We start from the raw sequence: 20,824 nt of genomic DNA on the forward strand, positions 1-20,824 counted from the left end.
AGGGAAACTGGTTGTGCACCAAAAGCCAAGGGCTTTGGAGCTATAGATGTTGGAGATGATTTGAGACCAGTTTTTATTTGCTGTGGTCGTGTGTTTGTGAATGCCTCTTGGCTGGGCTGCATGTGTGTAATTGTATGTGTGTGTGTTAGTGTGTACTTGTGTGTGCTGTGGCCTGGCACTGAGTGGGAAAAGCTGTTCCCGTGGCCTATGCCATTTGAGTGACGCCAGAGAGCTGATAGGGTAGAGGAAGCAAGATATGCACCGTGATTAGCTCAGAACAAGACACACACACACAAACACATTTTAAATCAATACTAGAGCTTATAATTATGGAGAAATCTTGAAGTGTATATTTGTTGCGTTGTGATATAGAGGTGTACACAGTATATAATGGTGGTGTTTTAAACTTCTTTTTCAGAATGCTTCAGAACAATCAGTTGAAGACTGTCCCAAGCGCAGCTCTCAAGAATCTTCATGCCCTGCAGTCTTTGTAAGGATCTCACTCATTTTTTTTTCTCCCACTCTTGAACAAATATTTCAATATAAACTATAATTCAAAACAATTGGGGTCAGTAAGGTATAGTAAGATAGAGATTATTGGTTTTATTTAGAAATGATGGTCACTCTTTATTTTAAGGTCCAATTCTTAGTATTAACAAACCATTAAAGGGTTAGTTCACCCAGATAGCAAATTTATGTAATTAATAACTTACCCTGATGTTGTTTCAAACCCGTGAGACCTCCGTTTATCTTTGGAACACAGTTTAAGATATTTTAGATTTGGTCCGAGAGCTCTCAGTCCCTCCATTGAAGCTGTGTGTACGGTATACTGTCCATGTCCAGAAAGGTAAGAAAAACATCATCAAAGTAGTCCATGTGACATCAGAGGGTTGGTTAGAATTTTTTGAAGCATCGAAAATACATTTTGGTCCAAAAATAGCAAAAAAACGACGACTTTATTCAGCATTGTCTTCTCTTCCGTGTCTGTTGTGAGATAGAGTTCAAAACAAAGCAGTCTGGATACCCGGTTCGCGAAAGAATCATTCAGTTCACCAAATCGAACTGAATCGTTTTAAACGGTTCGCATCTCTAATACGCATTAATCCACAAATGACTTAAGCTGTTAACTTTTTTTTAATGTGGCTGACAATCCCTCTGAGTTCAAACAAACCAATATCCTGGAGTAATGCATGCACTCAAACAGTACACTGACTGAACTGCTGTGAAGAGAGAACTGAAGATGAACACCGAGCAGAGCCAGATAGCGAACAATAGACTGACTAGTTCACGAGTCAAGAACCGGTTGCATCAGTTTTCGGATCACCAGTAGTTCTTTCGGACAGTTCGAATCAATAAACCGGTTGAAGAAAACGGTTCACCAGTTCTTTTGCGCTCGACGTATAATGGCGTCAGTTGCGATGATTGCCCTTGATTCAAGCCTTCGGTTTACCCGCGCTCATGACACTAGCACAGAATCAGTTCAGAATCAATCACCAAAAGAATCAGTTTAGTTCAGACGCCCTGTGTGTCGGTCTGCTTCACGCTGAATCACACATGCGCTGTATCATCAGCTCCTCGGTTCACGAATCGGACGCATCTGACAGAAACGGTTCTTGACTCGTGAATGAGTCAATGATTTGTTCGTTATCTGGCTCGGCTCGGTGTTCATCTTCAGTTCTCTCTTCACAGCAGTTCAGTCAGTGTACTGTTTGAGTGTATGCATTACTCCGGGATATTGGTTTGTTTGAACTCGGAGGGATTGTCAGCCACATTAAAAAAGTTAACAGCTTAAGTCATTTGTGGATTAATGCGTATTAGAGATGCGAACCGTTTAAAACGATTCAGTTCGATTTGGTGAACTGAATGATTCGTTCGTGAACCGGATATCCAGACTGCTTTGATTTGAACTCTCTCTCACAACAGACACGGAAGAGAAGACAATGCTGAATAAAGTCGTAGTTTTTGCTATTTTTGGACCAAAATGTATTTTCGATGCTTCAAAAAATTCTAACTGACCCTCTGATGTCACATGGACTACTTTGATGATGTTTTTCTTACCTTTCTGGACATGGACAGTATACTGTACACACAGCTTCAATGGAGGGACTGAGAGCTTTCGGACTAAATCTAAAATATCTTAAACTGTGTTCCAAAGATAAACGGAGGTTTTACGGGTTTGAAACAACATGAGGGTAAGTTATTAATTACATAAATTTGCTATCTGGGTGAACTAACCCTTTAACTATTATTTGCCTCAATAATCTACTAATTTGCTGCTTCTTAATAGTTAGTTAGGTAGTTAAGTTTAGGTATTGGGTAGGATTAGGGATGTAGAATATGTTCATTCAGAATTCTGTATGTGCTTTATAAACACTAATAAACAACTAATATGTTAATAATAGGCATGCTAATAAACAAGTAGTTAATAGTGAGAATTAATGTATTATTTTATATTTACATGGTAATGTCTCGGATGCATTAGTGTTTCTGTAACTTGCATTTTTTGTTTGTGTGTTTGTCCTCTAACTTTGTCTCAAAAGAGACCAGCTGCTGTTTCTGCTGTGGGTCAATGTATGTTTAAAAAATCAGCTCTCAACCATTATCACCTCTTCAGATCTCTTCGTCTCTCTCTATCGCTCCCCCTCATGTTGTGTGTTTTTCCTTTTCTTTTTCCCTGTGGTGCTAAAGTAATGTGTTTTGGCACAGTCCGTCTGCTTTTGGATAATGCCTTAGAGAATGACCTGTCAATCAACGGGCCTTCTGCCCCTCAGCATGGACGATGAGAGAAAGAGTGGGAATATAGTCAGAGCAGAGGCCAAGGACGAGAGACATGAGAGAAGGAAGGGGGCAGTCCTCCAGGAATGTGTTCACCCTGCAGGCTTTCTGCACAGGTTCTTCAGCTGCACTAATCAGGCTACCACAAAAAAACCTCCGAATTACAGTAACATTGCTGTGGGGAACAAGGTGGAGTCAAAGCCCGAAGAAAACACCAGAAAAAACCCTTTACTTCACCACTTACTGCAGTTCTGCTTTGACAGGTGTTTGATAGATCGACTAATACATTTTTGGTTGTAGCCAGTGATGCATTCTGGTAAAAGCTGATACTGATAAATGAACCAATTTTAATTTAGCATACGTTTAATATATATATATAATTTTTTTTAAATTCATATTTCACAATTTTTGTGCTTTTATTCAAAAGGTTTTTTTTTGTTATTCTTACCAAGGCTGCATTTATTTGATCAAAAATACATTATATACAGTAATATCCCAAAATATTCAAATATTTTGTTCCATTTAAATATAATTTTGATGTTATTTATGCCTGTGATGGCAAAGCTGAAGTTACATTTAATCTTCAAAATTTTCCTACTTAATATTTTAGTTTTAACCATGATAATATTTTTGCTAAATAGAAGGTTCTAAGAACAGCATTTATTTTATTATATATATATATATATATATAGAGAGAGAGAGAGAGAGAGAGAGACGAATTAGAAATGTCATTATTGTCACTGAATTCATGTCGTTCATCAAATATTGAGCCTAAGCTTTTCAACAATAGTGTGTTTGTCTGTCAGCTCTTATCTATTGTGAATACTGAGGTGTGTATGTCTCAACAACTATAAAACTCAACCTCTTTCCTATCAATATATTACCCATTAACAGCCCGTGTTTACATTAAATCTCATCAAAGCTGGATCTTTGCATGTGCACACTGCTTTTTCTTCCATGCCGATGATTCTGTTATTGAATTTAAATTTGAATGGACCATTTCCTTCTTTCTTTTAATTATTTTTTTTTTTTTAAGTTTCAGCTGGCCAACATTCTTTGCATCCCTAGTTAGAGCAGTTGATGCTATGGATATGCTCTAGAAATATGACTGCCTCTCCTCACTCAAACAGTTTCCAAAACCACAATTATAATCGTAGGTCCATCTATAATTTCAAGTGGCTGCCTGTGCCACAGTTTGCAGTGATCCGGAGATCCGGAGATCAAAGATCTTATTCTTGTAACCTCAAAAGTCAATTCTGTGGTTTCCTAGCCATGCAACAGACCAAAGAGCAATTCATTATCATGAACAATTATCCTTATGATCAGAAAATGCTTACAAAGTAATAAATCGTAACAAACATGGAGCTGCTAATGTGTTACATTTACTGCTCCTGTGGCCAAATGTTTCCTTGGAGATATACATCTTAAATGAATATCTCTCGTCTGTGCCACCCAACCCTTTTCTCTGTGAATCTTGTACTATATATGTTTGTTAGCGTGCTCGGGTTTGGAAGTGGCTGATGTAGACATGCCTAGATCTGTACGTTCAAAACAAGCAGCATGCACAGCCTTCAGCTGCAGCTGACAGATCCATATCTCCATAGATAAGAGCCACCTGAGTCGACTGAATTGTAATTCAGTTCAATTCACAAATTAACTGTCCGTTTTGGGATAGATCTATAAGGGACTTTGAATGCCAGATTGTGTCATTCATTCACTGATTTCAATTTACTTATCACTCACCGGCCCCACATTGTGTGAGCTTCATGTCTGTGTAGAGCGGAGAATCAAACATAAAATGTCCCAAAGCCGAAAGTGAGCCAGAGTTCATATCCAAAGCACATGTCAGTTTAGATGATCTCTCACTATATCTCACACAAATGCCTCGGAGTGCTAAAAAGTTTTTCCTAAAGACTTGCACTCAGACAAAAATGGGGAACGGTACATGTATTAAAAACTGGTTTTCACTCTTTAGTCCTCCTTTCTTCGAATGGCCTGAGAGAGCACTAGAAGTTTATTTAACTAGTGAGACTAAGCTTAAAGTACACTGTGCACACATTACTCCACACAAGGCTATTGTGAACAATTATGAGCTGTTTATATTTTCATTCGATAGATCCACTAGACCTCTGTAATATACTTCCATTACACAAAGGCATTCATAATCTCCCCACTGTGTATGTTTCTGTTCCCAAATAGTGAGCTGACTGTATACAGTATGGAACATTTTAAGGCGACATATGCATGTTCCTGATGTGTTGTACATAGAAAGCAATTAAGACAAGCTCAGTGAAAAAGTGTCAATAGAAATAGCTCATACTTAAAGTTCCCATACTTAAAGTTGCAGTGAAAAGGTTACAAGGCTTAGTTCTTGTTCTAACTGAGATCTACACCTACGCATGCTCTACACTTTTGTGTTTTTTAATTGTACAATCTTCAGGGGAGGGAGAGTATAGCTTAGTCAGTGTCAGTCATTCATAAACAGGAAGTCACCACCCCACCAGTATTACCCATCAAACCCTTCCTCCCTATGATTAGTTCCCATTCCAAATCTCAGTGCCCTAACTTAGAATAGAAAATTGAAATAGAAAATGCTCCACATGACTTGTGCGCTTTATTCATAGTCTTCCGAGGTAATGTGCAACTCACACTTGTTGATAAAGTATATCCATACTGAGTCAGATCTTTTAAGCATCCACAGTATTTGACACAGCACTGTTTTATTTCGGTCATTAGCCCTCAGGCCTGAAAGGTGTGGTCCTCTTTTCTCATAAACCAATCGAAGGGGCCCCTTAGTGGGGCCAGTTTTGATATTCCCGGATGGACAGTGTGAAAAAGGGAGGCCAGTGCAGTGAGATCATGGAAATGGCTTGTGTTTCTTCAACAGAGACTGAGTGCTAACTGATGTTTTAGCACCTACTTGATAGCACACTGTTATTCCCAATATGCACGCTCACCCAGTGGCGTTTGTCGAAGCGTCTGTTTCATTGCGTAGAACTAATTTATGCTCTATCCACATCACATTTAAGAAACCTCTTTCACGATCTGTGCAGGCGATTGGATGCTAACCAGATCACGTCAGTGCCTGAGGACAGTTTTGAGGGTCTGCAGCAGCTCAGGCACCTCTGGCTAGATGACAACAGCCTGACTGAGGTTCCCGTCGGGCCGCTACGGCACCAGAGTAACCTGCAGGCCCTGACGTTGGCCCTCAACAGGATCACACACATTCCTGACAACGCCTTTGCCAACCTCTCCAGCTTGGTTGTTCTGTGAGTACTTTGCCATTTTGGTCCCACACACTAGAGGAATTCATAAGATCCTGCTTTTAACACTGAGAAATTGACCTTCCCTTGTTGCCCTTTAACACACATCAGTTAAATCCATCAGTGCGCTACACTAACTGTAGCCCTAGGTGGCTCGTAAAACACTCATGCAAATACACTTGCACATGGTTAAGTACACATGCAGGTAAACAGTGGCGTGGATGGACGATTTTAGAGAGAGAAAACGGGAAAGTAAAATGGACCCTTGTGTCTTGCAAAGTCAAACAGAGGCTATAGACCCCCCCCCCTCTCTCTCTCTCTCTCTCTCTCTCTCTCTCTCTCTCTCTCTCTCTCTCTCTCTCTTGCTCTCTGTGCCTTACTTCTGGAAGCTTCTATGCGGGTCTGATTTACCAATTACATTCCAGCTGCTGGAAAATATTTGTTTTAGGAGTGGAGGCCAATTAATCCGTTAAGTAGACTGAACAAACACAGAGACCTGTGCGGTGAAGTGCTCAGCAAAACAGCTGAGGAGTTATCTTCCAGGGACAGAAGATGTTTGTGTTGGTGTTCTGCTGAGAAGTGCATCTTTTTAATGACTGGAAAATTCAAGCGAAATAGATCCCTTGTCATCTAAATTGATTCTGCATAGATGAGATGCTATTCTTTCAGCTCTTAAAGTCTTAATTCGCCCTTCCATAAATGATGGCCACAAAAGGTCTTACATTTATAAAGTCATGGCACTAAATGTTCCATTCGCTGCTAAACATGAATGTATTTTTGTTTTGTTTGCCAATACAAATATCTAAACATCCTTAAATCAGGATACGTTTACTTGAGATGCAACTTGAACATATGTAGTCTTTTTGTTCCGAGAAATTGAAGTTTATACCTAAAGAAACATCTGTTAATGGGATATGATTAAGATCATTTTACTTGATTTAGGTTGAATTAAGTTGACATCGGCAGATAATTGTTTTTGTTTAAGTCTTTAATTAGCTTTATCAGTTTCTCAAAAAACAAGACTTCTTATTTTATTACACTTTGCTTCTCGAGTAAACTCATCTTGATTTAAGAGTCATTTTGCACATAAAACAAAACAAAACAAAACTACTGAGGAAGACAATTTTTTTTTGCAGTGTGAGCAGAAGGCATATATTGAAATATTCTACTGGCTAGGAGCACAGCCTTGCTTTTCTTTTTTTCAATAAATTAAAAAGTAATGAAAATTTGTTGTATTCTATTCTATTTATTATGTGGTTGTGTGCCGTTCAATTTATTGCTTACATTTTCTTTAATTTGGTCATAAAAAGTCTTACATTTTCCTTCATAAAACCTGCAGATATTAATTTTACCTCTCAGATTATACTCACTTTAGCATTATTGATGTGTGTTATACTGGCACCTTATTGATTATTGACAAAACAATTTTTGAATGTAGTGTTTTATATTGATATTTAATGGTGCATGGCCATTTCCCTTATTTTTATATTTAGTTCACCTCTGCCATCATCTAATGCACACGTAAAGTTAATCTTTAAAATTCACTTAATTATTTAATAACATTTTAAAATGTAATCTTTAGCAATTCATCATACTTTTTTAAAATGTATATATTACAGTGTTATAATATATTCTAACTTTATACCTGATTTATATTTCATTTCGAATTCATTTAGACAAAAAGTATAGAATTGACATTTTTGTCCATTGGTTGTGTGTATGTTAATGAATGCCTAAATCATAGCTTCTAAAATCTTGTTTGTCCATGTTGTTCAGGCATCTACACAACAATCGAATCCGAGAGATTGGAACAAACTGTTTTAATGGGCTGGACAACCTGGAGGCATTGTGAGTTGTTCCCCTTCACCTACATTTGTAGCCACACTTCCTGTCATTTAAAGAGATTGTAACCGCATGCAACACTACATTTATATCTGCTGCAGTGGTTCTGTCATCAATATCATCATGCTACATAATTTGACAAGAGATTTTATGTTGGTACAAGTATAGTTATGCAGTGTTTGATAGGATAGTTATCTGCTGCTCTTGCGCCCTCTTCTGCAAGACTCAGTATTGCAGAGAATGTTGGGAGCTTTCTGTAAGGATGCTTTAGCTACAGTTATTTAAAGACCTGTATGCAGTGTAGAGCAGAGGTTAGGGCCGAGGGTGTAATCCTTGAACCTTGAGCCTGAAATGTTACCTCATGCATTTCATTATGAATAAAAAGCATGCAAGAAGTTTCAAAACATGTAGAGGTTTATGACTTAATAGCATTCGTAAGCATTTTATTACGTAGCATAGACGAGTCCTTCTTTGACACTTAGTACAGTATGTGCAGTAAGTTGTTATTCTGAAAGTCATTTTAGAGTGTAAAACAAAGTAGCTGACTTATAAAAGTTTGTTCAAATAAATAGTAACATGCATTTTCTTCATATATTTTGATGTGATCAGAGTTCAACCTAAAGCCCGGCAACACTCATGAGTCTTTACTGCTTCACTTGAACTGAGTTAAGCAAGATTTACAGTATACCGATAAAGGACAAAGGAGTCTTTTCAAGACCTTTGGCTTTACCTTATTGCCTCCGTTCTCTCTCTCCACTTACCACAGTTCGTTTAGCAAGCATCCACCGCGTCAGGGAGGAAGAGGCGAGGGGAAGGGGAAGGCAGATAGCCATCACTGATTCTGCTTTATTTACTTATTCTGACCATAATTAGGACAGGATGAGGACACGCCAACGTCCTGTGCCCCTAGGGAGGAGAGTGGGACACCGGACAGGGGCATTAGGGGGTAGAGAGGAAGTATCATGCCAGGTTGTGTATCATGTGGCAACTGAGACAAACAATAACACACTGAAGAAATCAGCAGACTGGCTGTCCGGATTGGCCTCTGTAAACAGAACAGTCGGTTTCTCTAAACACATTTTTTGTCTTTTAGCCAGAAATGATCTTCAGTTATGGTTGTCTAGTGTTTCTTTAAACATAGAACAGAAATAGCCCTTATTATACGGCTTTATTAAATATACAGTACAAAGAAAGTATAAAGAACAATAAAAGTTGCTTTAGCTTAAGTGTTTAGTTTTCACAAAGGGAGGTTTTGTCCTAATGTGACTAACTTCCATCTGTGCTGTCTCCTTTTAGGGATCTAAACTTCAATAATCTGAAGACCTTTCCAGAGGCCATTCAGACGCTGCCCAAGCTGAAAGAACTGTGAGTGTCTCCGAACACACACACACACACACACACACACACACACTCATTTACAGTCATTCCAATCATTTCTCTCAGACACTTTGCTTTTGATGTGGATGGCTGGTGTTGTTATATCACAGTTTGAAATTTCGGATTAATGAGCCTCTATTACAGAGAGGAAAGGAAATCAAACTGGTGTGAAGTTTCAGCTTCTTCTTTCATCATTTGAAATCCTTTTAAAAGTCTAGAATAGTGTAAAAATCAAGGGTACCAAACAGGTGTCTGTTAACCTCTTCACCATTGTGTTTGGAAATCCAGAGAGCTTTAAAAAATAATCACTTGTGCCAAGCTGCCATCTAGTGTTGAGAATTATAACTTCTTCATAATGTTGAGCTGTGATCAGTGATGTAGTAGCAGTTATGAATCCTTAGGGGAAGTGTCTCATCTCACAGAGCTTCTTAAAGATTTCTAGCTTAATGATTTTATAATGCGTTTAATTTTTCCCTGTTTGCCAGTGGTTTTCATAGCAACAACATTGCATCTATCCCTGAGGGAGCTTTCCGTAGGAATCCCCTGCTCCGCACAATGTAAGCAAACGCTGATCCCACTGTCACGCAACACACACACACACACAGTCTAGTTGAAATGTTGTGATTTATTTATTTATGTTGTTGGCTATAAACATCCATTATATCTGTGTCTGCAGCCATCTTTTTGACAACCCGCTGTCCTTCGTGGGAACCACTGCTTTCCAGAACCTGTCAGACTTGCACTCTTTGTAAGCAGAACCATTAATCAGTCATTGTTCTGGAACTGCAATAATTACACATGTCAGTCACTCACACTGACACCTGTCACTTAAATGCTCTTTTGCATATTATAGTGTTTACTTCCTTTTATTTGTTAATTTCTGTTTATTCAACCGTATAGCAATTAATCACTCCAAAATTACAGTGTTGTTATTCAACACTAGTATGATTTTTTTTTGTTCTTTCCATGAAACGACAAAGAAGGGTTTTAATTATGTATTTGTTTTCTATATTGCACTTTTCCATTTAATAAACTATATATCATACTTTAATAGAGCTTTACAGCATCCCCATTTACTTTCATTATATGGAAAAGAGCAAGTCAAAGTTTCTGCTAAGCTTTTCTTTTTATGTTGAAGTAATGAACACAGTGTTTTTATTTTCTTTAATTTGTTATGTTTTTCAGAATGCTGCGTGGTGCCAGTATGATGCAAGATTTCCCGAGCCTGACTGGAACAATAAATCTAGAAAGCCTGTGAGTTTATTTTACACAGCATTAGCATACACAAAAAATGTGCCTAATATGGAAAAGTCACACAGCACAGCCTGAAATAATAATAAATGACAAAAAATTAAGTCCTTTAAAAGTTTGAAATGAATTGAGCAAAACTCACGTTTCTTGTGTTGTCCAGGACTTTAACAGGAACTAAAATCAGAGGCATCCCAGAAGACCTGTGTGAGGATCTGACTGTGCTGCGTACACTGTAAGTCATACGTAACACATGAACACGGTTTATAATTCAGTTCCATTCTTATACTGCTGACACAACAGTGTAATACATCAGAGAAACACATAAAGATAATAGCACTGAATACCACATTGTGACCACACACATTAGCATGTTTTTAAGCAGTGACACACTACTCATAATAGTTCGTAACACATGTCAGTCAAATGTCTATGAGTGGCCAATGATGTGCCAGTTACAGCCTCGAGTGCTCGGTAATTAATCATCAGTCACAAGCCACTAACACACAAAGGTTAACCGTCACTCAGAACACTGAGTGTCCCGGAAAAGCCTTCAAGCCGGTGCTGTCATTCAAGAGACTAACATATGCTCGGCATGTCAGTCATAACTACACACTGGCCTTTCCGTCTCCGCTTCAAATACACACAGACGCAATCCACAAGCGCAGTCAGGCATCATCCACCTCATAGGCCCGTGCGCAGTGGCCTGTCAGAGGCACAGCTGCAGGGGGACGTTTTAAAGTGATGTCTAATGACCTCCCGGAGGAGAGCGTGCCAGAAGCAGGCCTGCTCCCAGCCTGACTGCTGTAAAACATAACAGATCCTTCAGTTCCTGTCTAAACTTCATCAAAACAGTTCCATTCCTCACAAGCTCAGTGTCTCAACATTTGTGTGTGTGTGTGTGTGTGTGTGTGTGTGTGTGTGTGTTTCTGACAGAGATCTTTCCTATAATGAGATTGAAGACCTGCCGTCCTTTCAGGGCTGTGTTAGACTGCAGGATATGTAAGTTTGGTTCTTGAAGTTGGAATTAATTGTGTTTATGAGCAGACATTGACGTTTTTCTGTTTTTTAATTATGTGCTCTGCAGAAGTCTACAGCATAACCAAATCCGGCAGATAGACAGAGGAACTTTCCAGGGCATGTCCAGCCTTAGAGTGCTGTAAGTAATCACAGTTTTCATAAATGAGCCATAAATGTATGTATATGGAAATTATAATGTGAAGTCAGTCGGTCATTATCATGAAATTATCCCAGACAGGGTGATCAGTCCTGTTTTAGATGATCCTACATTATTCCACTTATTACTTGGCTACTTTCCACATAAATAAATAAATGGACATGAAATATTGATTTGAATTGAAAGATGTTATTATATGAGAAAAAAGAGACCATGGAGTGGTACAACAGAGAGACCTGAAACTATTACACATTTTAGGAAACTGTCAATTATGCAGATAAGTGCTTATTATACCACAGAATGCTGAAATTAACCAATGAGAATAAAGTATTAATATACTTAAAGTTTTACAATAGGACAAAAATCTACTTTGCGTGAAATGCATAAAAAGCCATTGTGAAAAGGTTTAACCTTAGTTCAATATTGAGTTCTGTACTAAAATTGTAAATGGTCTAATGAAATATATTATTTAATAACTTCTTTATTTCTAATCATAACGATTATAATTGTATCATAAACATATTTAACTGAATATTTCTGACTTAAAGGGATACTCCACCCCAAAATGAAGATTTTGTCACTAATCACTTACCCCCATGTCGTTCTAAACCCACAAAAGCTTTGTTCGTCTTCGGAACACAATTTAAGATATTTTGGATGAAAACCATGAGGCTTGTAACTCTCCCATTGACTGCCAAGTAAATACACTGTCAAGGTCCAGAAAAAAAGTATGAAAGAAATCGTCAGAATAGTCCATCTGCCATCAGTGGTTCAACCATAATGTTATGAAGTCAAGAGAATACTTTTTGTATGCAAAAAAAAAAAGTAATTAATGATAGATTTGGGGTGGAGTATCCCTTTAACTGCTGTTCAGGGTTTAGGGGCAGTAAAAATTTGTTTTTTAAGAAGCCTCTAAAAAGGCTGAATTTATTTGATCATGAATACAATAAAGTGATAATATAATTATATCATATAAAATAAATATCTATATAATCCATTATTAATATGGTTATGTTGATTTTTAAGCAGTCATTACTCCAGTCTTCAGTGTAACATGATCCTTCAGAAATCATTCTGATCAGCTGATTTGGTCCCCAAAAAACATTTCTTATTATTGTCATTGTCAAACAGTTGTGTTGCTTAATATTTTTTTCCACATTAAAAGGTGCTACTTTTAATGTACTGTTTATTGCTTTTTTCGCTGTTTTTATAACAGGAGACCCTATTTTACAGTAATTTTTACCATGGTTAAGACGGCTTCAAGGCAATGGTAAAATGACCAGTTTATGACTTTTTTAATGAAATGAACAGCAGTTCAGTCATCACACTCTGACTGATCTCCTCATAGTGAGCTTGCACAAGGCTTGTCCTGAATTGGGAATCTTTACCCAGAGCCATCTGTATATGCTTAGCCTGTGGATCTGTTTGTTTTCTTCCCACTCTATAGAGACCTGAGCATAAACCAGATCAAGTTCATCCACAGAGATGCTTTCCTTTCTCTCAGTGCACTCACCAACCTGTGAGTGTTCAGTTATAATTATTCACATTCATTTCATTTTAGTAGAAAAACTGCTGGGGAATTGAAATATAACTGTCATGATTTAACTGATCATACATTGCTGTTGAATTACTTAAAGATATCAAAAGTACTTTGATGCAGTTTCTCCACCAGAGTGCCTCTGATTAAACAACAAACCCATACGGGGCTTTCTTGCGTGTGTGTGTGTGTGTGTGTGTGTGTGTGTTCTTGAATATAATTGCCTTTTTTCCATCATGCCATTAGGGATCTCAGTCTGAACTCCCTTGCCAGCGTTCCTACCGCAGGACTGAGTGCACTGAACCAGCTTAAACTGACTGGAAATGTGGAGCTGAGGAACGGCCTAATGTCTAAGAGTCTGCCTAAACTCAGGTTAGAGCTCTTCACAGCTCTACTCATGAGCCGTGACTGATTACAGCTTGCTCCTGTGTCCCAGTTTATATGAATAATGACGTGACGTCCCCACCTTCACCCGTACTCTGTAATCACACTTACAGCGTACTCAAGAAATCAGAGAGACCTTGAGCTTTTCTGTGAACAAAACCCAGATAATTAAGTAAATCTTTGGGTCTCTCGCTCACTTTCTCTCTCTCTCTCTCTCTCTCTCTCTCTCTCTTTGTCCCCACAGGTCTATAACAGTTCCCTATGCCTACCAGTGTTGTGCTTTTGTGGCTTGTGACAGTGCAGTTAACTCAGCGGAGGATGATGAGCGGAGAAACGAATTTGGTATGACTTTTTGGTGTGCACTGTAAAGCGTAAAGCAGTTCAGTTCAGCTGCTTGCTGCCTTGGTGTTTGTGGCTGCATGTGATTGAATGAAGTGGTCTGGCTGTATTTATGTGTGGTATTATGTTTCTCTTAGCTGACATGCATATAAATATATATGTTAGGTGGCGAGGAGGAGATGGAGAGGATTCCTCTGGTCATGCACTGTTCACCATCACCCGGTAAATACAAAAAAGAAGTATCTTTTTCTCTCCTTTTGATATAGCCAGAGAACTCTGGGTAATGAAATGTTACGTGATACAGATTAATGTCACATAGCACATGCATTCTATGTAATAGGGATGCACAATACATCTGTACCATATTATGCTTTGTTTTTATTTGGTGTCACAGATTATTAGATATTTATTGGCTGGAAGTGGATATTTAAATTCCAATTTCCACTATTTTAATTACATTTAAATTATATAAAGAACACATAAAGATCTTTTAAAACAAAAATAAATAATTTTATAACACTTGTAATCTCAAAATAAATATCAGATTTTTTTATACTGTACATTATAATGTTGTGACTCTTAAATTTGCTTTTTGCTTTTAAAATTATTATTTTAGATTTACACAAAATAGTATAGAATTTTTATATCTGGCATTACATGAAATCAGGTTATTGACCGTTACATAAAAATAATTACCTGCTTATCGTAGTTGTAACTAATAATAATATCTGTGCATACCTAATGTGTACACTGCCTTTCAAAGGTTTGGGGTCTGGAAGATAAACTAAACTGATCAAAAGAGACATTTGTAATGTTACAAAATATATATATATATATATATATATATATATATATATATATATATATATATATATATATATATATATATATATATATATATATATATATGTTAAATACTTATTTTAAAACTACTTTAAAAGACTTCCTGTTCAAGAAGCATCACAACTGTTTTAAAGATTTGGTGCTTAAGAAACATTTCTTATTATTATGAAATTAGCATATTATAATGATTTCTGAATGATCATGTGACACAGAAGGCAGGAGTAATGATACTGAAAAGTCAGTTTTGCATTCCCAGGAATGAATTCCGTTTTAAATATATTTTACATTGTAATATTATTTCACAATATTACTGTTTTAACATATTTTTTGATCAAATACATGCAGCCTTGCTGAGCATATAAGAGACTTCTTTCAAAAACACCAATCTAACCCCAAAAAATTTGAACAGTAGTTTAAGTTGTTTGTGTTTTGTTTTGTTTTGTTTTTTCACAAGTATTTTTTAAAATTGTGAAATGTTGATTTAGCCTCTTATGCACCTCTCATACTTCGGCTCTCTTTGGTTTTCGTCTTTCAGGGGCATTTAAACCTTGCGAACACTTGTTGGGAAGCTGGATGATCCGCCTGACCGTGTGGTTCATCTGCCTGGTGGCGCTCCTCTTCAACTGCATGGTCCTCGCCGCCACCTTCTCCCCACGCACCTCCCCTCTCTCCCCGGCCCGCCTCCTGGTGGCTCTCCTGGCCTCCAGTAACCTGCTGACAGGGGTCTACGTGGCAGCACTGACACTTCTGGACGTGGTCACCTGGGGCTCATTTGCAGAGTACGGCGTGTGGTGGGAAACAGGCGCCGGGTGTCAGGTAGTGGGCTTCCTCGCTGTGTTCTCCTCCGAGTGGGCCGTCCTACTGCTGGCTTTAGCTGCGGTGGAGCGTTGCTTGGCTGTGAGGGCTCTAATGGGGAAGGCGGGAGCTCTGAGGTCCAGGGGCGAAAGGAGGGAAAGACGAAGGAGGTTCGGTATCGCAGCGCTCTTGTTTGGACTGGTATCTGTTGCAGCTGCCTGCCTCAGTCTTTATCACGGATCAACCATGGGCTCTCCTCTCTGCTTGCCCTTCTCTGGAGGTCCCGGAGCAGGCCTGGGGTTCACAGTGGCCCTGGTGCTAATGAACACACTTGCGTTCCTGCTGAGCGCGGTGGTCTATACACGTTTATACTGCAGGTTGGGCCGTGGCCAGCTGGCTGATCCCGAGCAGGCCGGGTCTGTGAGGCACATCGCCTGGCTCATCTTCACCAACTGCATCTTCTTCTGCCCGGTGGCGGCTTTCTCTTTCGCACCCCTGCTGGCTGGGACCAGTACTGCAGTGGGAGGACCAGAGATGGCCAAATCTGTGACCCTCATATTCTTTCCTCTCTCTGCCTGCTTGAACCCCGTGCTCTACGTCTGCTTCAGTCCCTCCTTCAGATACGACTGGCTTCGCCTGAGAGGACGGGGCCGGGCCGGAGGTTGCTGTGGGCTGGTCAGGAAAGAGGTCACCAAAGGGACGGTAGCAGAGGGTTCGGCGGCATCTGACGATGGCGAAGGCCTGTCTAGCGACTGCGGAATGTACACGAAGCTCCACGGGGACACTGGGGGACTGTGCGAACACTGTGACGCCACCCTTCACATCAGCACGTCTTCCTCTTCCGCTTCCTCATCTTCCTCAGCCTGCAGACATTTAATGAAGTCCCACAGCTGCCCGGCCTTGATGGCAAACGCACCCCAGTGCTTGAGCTCAGAGGGGTACTGGCCTGACACCGGGATGCTTTCCGCTCAGTCGGAATATGGGGACGAGGGCGATTCGTTCGTGTCGGACAGTTCGGAACAGGTGCAGGCATGCGGCCGAGCCTGTTTCTGTCAGAGCCGCGGCTTCCCTTTAGTACACTACTCTTATAACATCCCCCGCATGACAGACTGAGCTCACAGCCCCGAGCGCTCACACACTCACTTCCTCACACAGTCCTCCAGGGTGTGGAGTGTCCCTGCTCCTCAAGGACAGAGAGCAGGGAGGGGCTGGACACATGGCTGCAGATCCGTGGAAACCCAACAGACCAGAAGCACTTTCTCTCTTTTCACACTTGTTTGTATGTGTGTGTATGAGTGAATGTAGACCGAATCCATGAAAAGGGAATCTAACAATACAGAAAGACTCACTGAGCCAAATGTTGTCAGCAAACAACAACGTCTTGTTTTCTGTTTCCAGTCCCCCTCAGCCAAATTGGGTTGCATCGGCACCCAGGGCTGATTGACGGCTGATGGACACAGGGATCTTATCTCCCAGTGCCTGCCTTTCAGTTTGCAAGAGAGTAGAACTTGTCTGTTTATTTTCTTAGGGCATTTTTAGAAAAGAAAAAATGTTTTCCCTTTTATTCTTACCAATGTGATTTAAATTTTTTGATTTAAAGCAGGGATATATGTGCCACTGTTTATAGTGATGTCGATTCTTTTTCTCTTATTTCTTGTTGTCATCATAAGTCCTGAGTGTGGCGGGGGATCCCGTTCTATGTAGCAAAGCTCCTCATTATACTGGACTTCCAGTATGCCGATGAGAATGTAATCAACAAGTTTATGTTCACGCTGTCTTGTGTCCCCTCACAGTTCCTGGTGGCTGTTAGTTTTGCCAAGCATTCATTCCTTTCCTGTTGATTATTTTAAAAGTGATCCTAAAATCACAATCATCTCCTTCAGCTAACTGAGTGATCCAGTAATGCCAGTACAGAACTGTTTGTCAAAAGAAATTCTTTAATTTATGTTTTAAATTGACATTTGGATCTCTTGACCAGAGCTTTCTTAATCGCTAGTAAGTTTCTAATAATTTATTGCTATACAAGGAAATGCTTTGATGCATGAATGGCAAACTACACTTTTTTTTATTCTGCTATTATTCCTGACAATTATGTCACTAGATTGTTTCAATATGTATTTTGTACACTGGGTAGAGTAAAAAAGGCTTTTTGTATATTAAAAGCTCCTTCCTGTCCAGATAATCTGACTATACAGCTTACTACATTAAACACAAAAAGGGATTCACCAGTATTAAGATTCTGGCCAATATGATAAGACAATGATTATTTTATGTTATAGTTGATAAATTATTAATGACCGATATTAATATTTATACTGTTATGACTAAATTTAAATAAAATGCTAAAAGCCAAAAAAAACATTTAACAGTGTTACTGAATAATTAGTGTTTTTAAAGATAAACTTTAAGTGAACGTTTAATGCGGACAAAAGTAATCTAAATGTAAAAATAGGAAGAAGTAAATATCCAATATTCTTCAATTCAAATGCAAAGAAACTGAAAGTTGTGCATCCTTGCACAAAAGCTGTCATTAAATGCTTTGTATCAAGGTCTTTAATATTTAAAACCCATATAAAACCATTTTTTTCTCTCTCTCTCTACACTTTCATCCATACAGTAGCAGTTGGTTGATCAGCTGTATGATATATCGATGTTCAAGTTGCCAGTAAGTTATGTCACGTGAGATGGACAAGGGGACCAAATTGTGTCTTTGTGTTCAGGAATATAGAACAATGTTTCATCATTGTGATTCCATTTGTACACCTTTGCCCATGTATGTTCAGGAATTCAAGTGAAAAGACATGCGTGTTTGTTTGCCTTAGGTACCGAATGTCAACACCTTCCTTTGGTCTTCTAACATGTTTGCAAAGTGGATGCCATTACGCCAGTCATTAAGCTCTGGCATCAACTGACAAGCCTTGCAGGTCATAGCTAATAGAACTGACAGAATTCCAAATCATATGTCTATGCATTTGTGTGAGAGATCTGAATGTGTGTGTGTGTGACGTTTAGAGATGTTAGTGTGTTGTAAATTATTTTTGTAGGACACATCTAATCAAAATTGGGATGCATTGTCTAACTGTGGAAGCTACCTCTTCAACCGTAGCGGCTGCCAGTAGTGAGTAGTACATGTGGTTACGTTTCCATGTTTATTTTGTTGGAATGATTGCTTGCGCTGTAAATACAACTAGTTGTACATTCTCACTGAATGAGTCACGCGTTAGTTTGTACTGGGAGAAAATGACATACTGTATACAGACATTTTTTGTAAACCAAACTATATAAACTGATTCGCTTTAAAAGATGGGAGTACTTGTCCTTTGTTATTAAGAAGTTTCCCTCATGATAGTTTAGTCCTCTTCTGGTTGAAGAGTTACATCTGCTTTTTATTCCAATGGAGCTGAAAGGCCCTGACACTGTTCCTCCCACTGATAGATTTAACCTTGCAATATTATGACTGTCATCCTAAACAGGCTCATCGTCTTTATACTACTAACTGCAGCTCCTAAAACTTCACCTTTGTGTCATAACAATGAACATTAGCTCTTTCATCCAAAAAAACCAGCTATCTTCGATATTAAAACATTTCATGCGGTTAATGCATTCATTATTCTTTAACCTGTCATGCCATTTAAATGCTTGACAATATTAGTAGTTCAATTAATGGAGCTTTAGTACGTCGTTTTATAAAGAGAGGAGAGTGTCTACAAAACAACGTCTGCTCAACCCAAGGGAATTATCGGTTCCCTAGGAAAAAGGAAAAACATCACAGCCGATGCTGTGGAAAATGGCTCCACCGATCAGGCAGGGAGGGCTGGGGAGTGTGGAAACACCAGACACTGCCAGAAGGCACAGGGAGGGATTCTTAATAAAGGGTAGTCGATTATTCTTTTTTCCCTCTTTCTAATTTCCCTGTTATCAGTCTCCCAATGCTTAACTGGAGGGGCGAAATAAGAGAATTTCAAGTAGACCCCCTGGAGCTCATCGTCGAGTGGCAAAAACATCTCAGTGGGAATCTATCCTAAGGTGGCCATAATTGTACCAACCACTTAAGTGTGAACGCTTTCTGCAATAAACCTTATTACAGTCACGCTGGTTAACACTTGATAAACTGCCATCTTTCTCCAAACTTATGTAACATTAGTTGTACAGATCTGCACAAAACCTTCTTCTGAACAGGGCTGATCTTACTTGACTTACGATCCACAGTTTGGTGTTTGAGGAGTTCTATGGGGTCACTGCAGACCTCACTGCGTGTGTTGAATGGATAGCGTTGATTAGGCAGGAGTGAGAAGGAGTAGCCTGCCAGGATTTGTTATTACCTTAATGTTCCTGGTGATAGACTAAACCATCCAGGCTGAGAAAAAGACTCATTACTAAGACTAATATCAGCGTCAGTACTAAATATACGGCTCATGACAGTCAATTCAACATGTAATTAGTGAGTCTGACAGGAGGGAGGCCTCATATGCTCCGGATGGTTCGTGCCTGTAGATGGCAGTGCCGTTTAGCTGGTTTCTAACAGGGTTGCTTTCTCATCTTCATGCTACTTCAGCTCAACATTGAACACAGGAGATTTTCCCCAGCTGTTGTGAGCCTCTGATCTTTCCAAATGTCCTCCTGTAACCTTCATATGTACAGTAAGTGCACACTGCATATGGATTTGCTTAGCCATCACATTAACCTGAAGGAGAACCCACCTGCTAACATTTCAACTTGAGGTGGGCTAATGTAAAGCGCCCATTTGTACGTATTAACATTGCTGATGCCGCTCAGCCTAATAGTGTAAATGTTTAAAAAAATATATCACAAATTCTTTATGACTCTGTATGTGCCATCATCTGGCTTCAAGAGTCATGTGCTCCAGATTTATGAGCTGTTGTGTAGTTCTGTCGTCTCTAGTATTTATTTTACTATTTCCAATATCTGGTACTGCTGAAGCAATCAATCTTCTATATAAAGATGTATGACATTGCCGTTTTATAAAGTATTTAGTCTCCAGGAGGGTTGCTATGGTGATACTATGAACTGGAAAGGCTAATATAGCTTCACCTGTTCTCCTGGATCCATCTTCAGTTTACATCTTTAAAAACTACAGTACTTACTGTAACTATTGTTCTAGTGTTCATACTCATTTGAGTGAAGATTAAATGCAAGTTATGTCAGTTGAGAGGTCTGTGACCGATATTTCCATAAAGGAATTTTTTATGTTTTGCATATAATCTGTTTATTAGATATCTGACT

General features: G+C 39.1%; 1 protein-coding gene across 2 annotated transcripts in view; it reads left to right on the plus strand.

Annotated features, from left to right (window-relative positions):
- Positions 1–18,882, plus strand: part of lgr4 (leucine-rich repeat containing G protein-coupled receptor 4) — a 58,293-nt gene extending 39,411 nt beyond the window's left edge. The window contains exons 5-19 of one of the 2 annotated variants that reach the window (XM_059530263.1): positions 419–490; positions 5,829–6,044; positions 7,815–7,886; positions 9,177–9,245; positions 9,743–9,814; positions 9,934–10,005; positions 10,443–10,511; positions 10,669–10,740; positions 11,442–11,507; positions 11,593–11,664; positions 13,130–13,201; positions 13,466–13,591; positions 13,848–13,945; positions 14,108–14,164; positions 15,321–18,882. In XM_059530263.1, the coding sequence (XP_059386246.1) occupies positions 419–490; positions 5,829–6,044; positions 7,815–7,886; positions 9,177–9,245; positions 9,743–9,814; positions 9,934–10,005; positions 10,443–10,511; positions 10,669–10,740; positions 11,442–11,507; positions 11,593–11,664; positions 13,130–13,201; positions 13,466–13,591; positions 13,848–13,945; positions 14,108–14,164; positions 15,321–16,693 (2,578 nt within the window). In that variant the 3' untranslated portion in view covers positions 16,694–18,882. The remainder of the gene's footprint in view (positions 1–418; positions 491–5,828; positions 6,045–7,814; positions 7,887–9,176; positions 9,246–9,742; positions 9,815–9,933; positions 10,006–10,442; positions 10,512–10,668; positions 10,741–11,441; positions 11,508–11,592; positions 11,665–13,129; positions 13,202–13,465; positions 13,592–13,847; positions 13,946–14,107; positions 14,165–15,320) is intronic. The other variant, XM_059530269.1, reaches the window with a different exon arrangement.
- Positions 18,883–20,824: the final 1,942 nt, after the last annotated feature.

This window comes from Carassius carassius, chromosome 3, assembly GCF_963082965.1.
Source record: "Carassius carassius chromosome 3, fCarCar2.1, whole genome shotgun sequence".
NCBI lineage: Eukaryota > Metazoa > Chordata > Actinopteri > Cypriniformes > Cyprinidae > Carassius > Carassius carassius.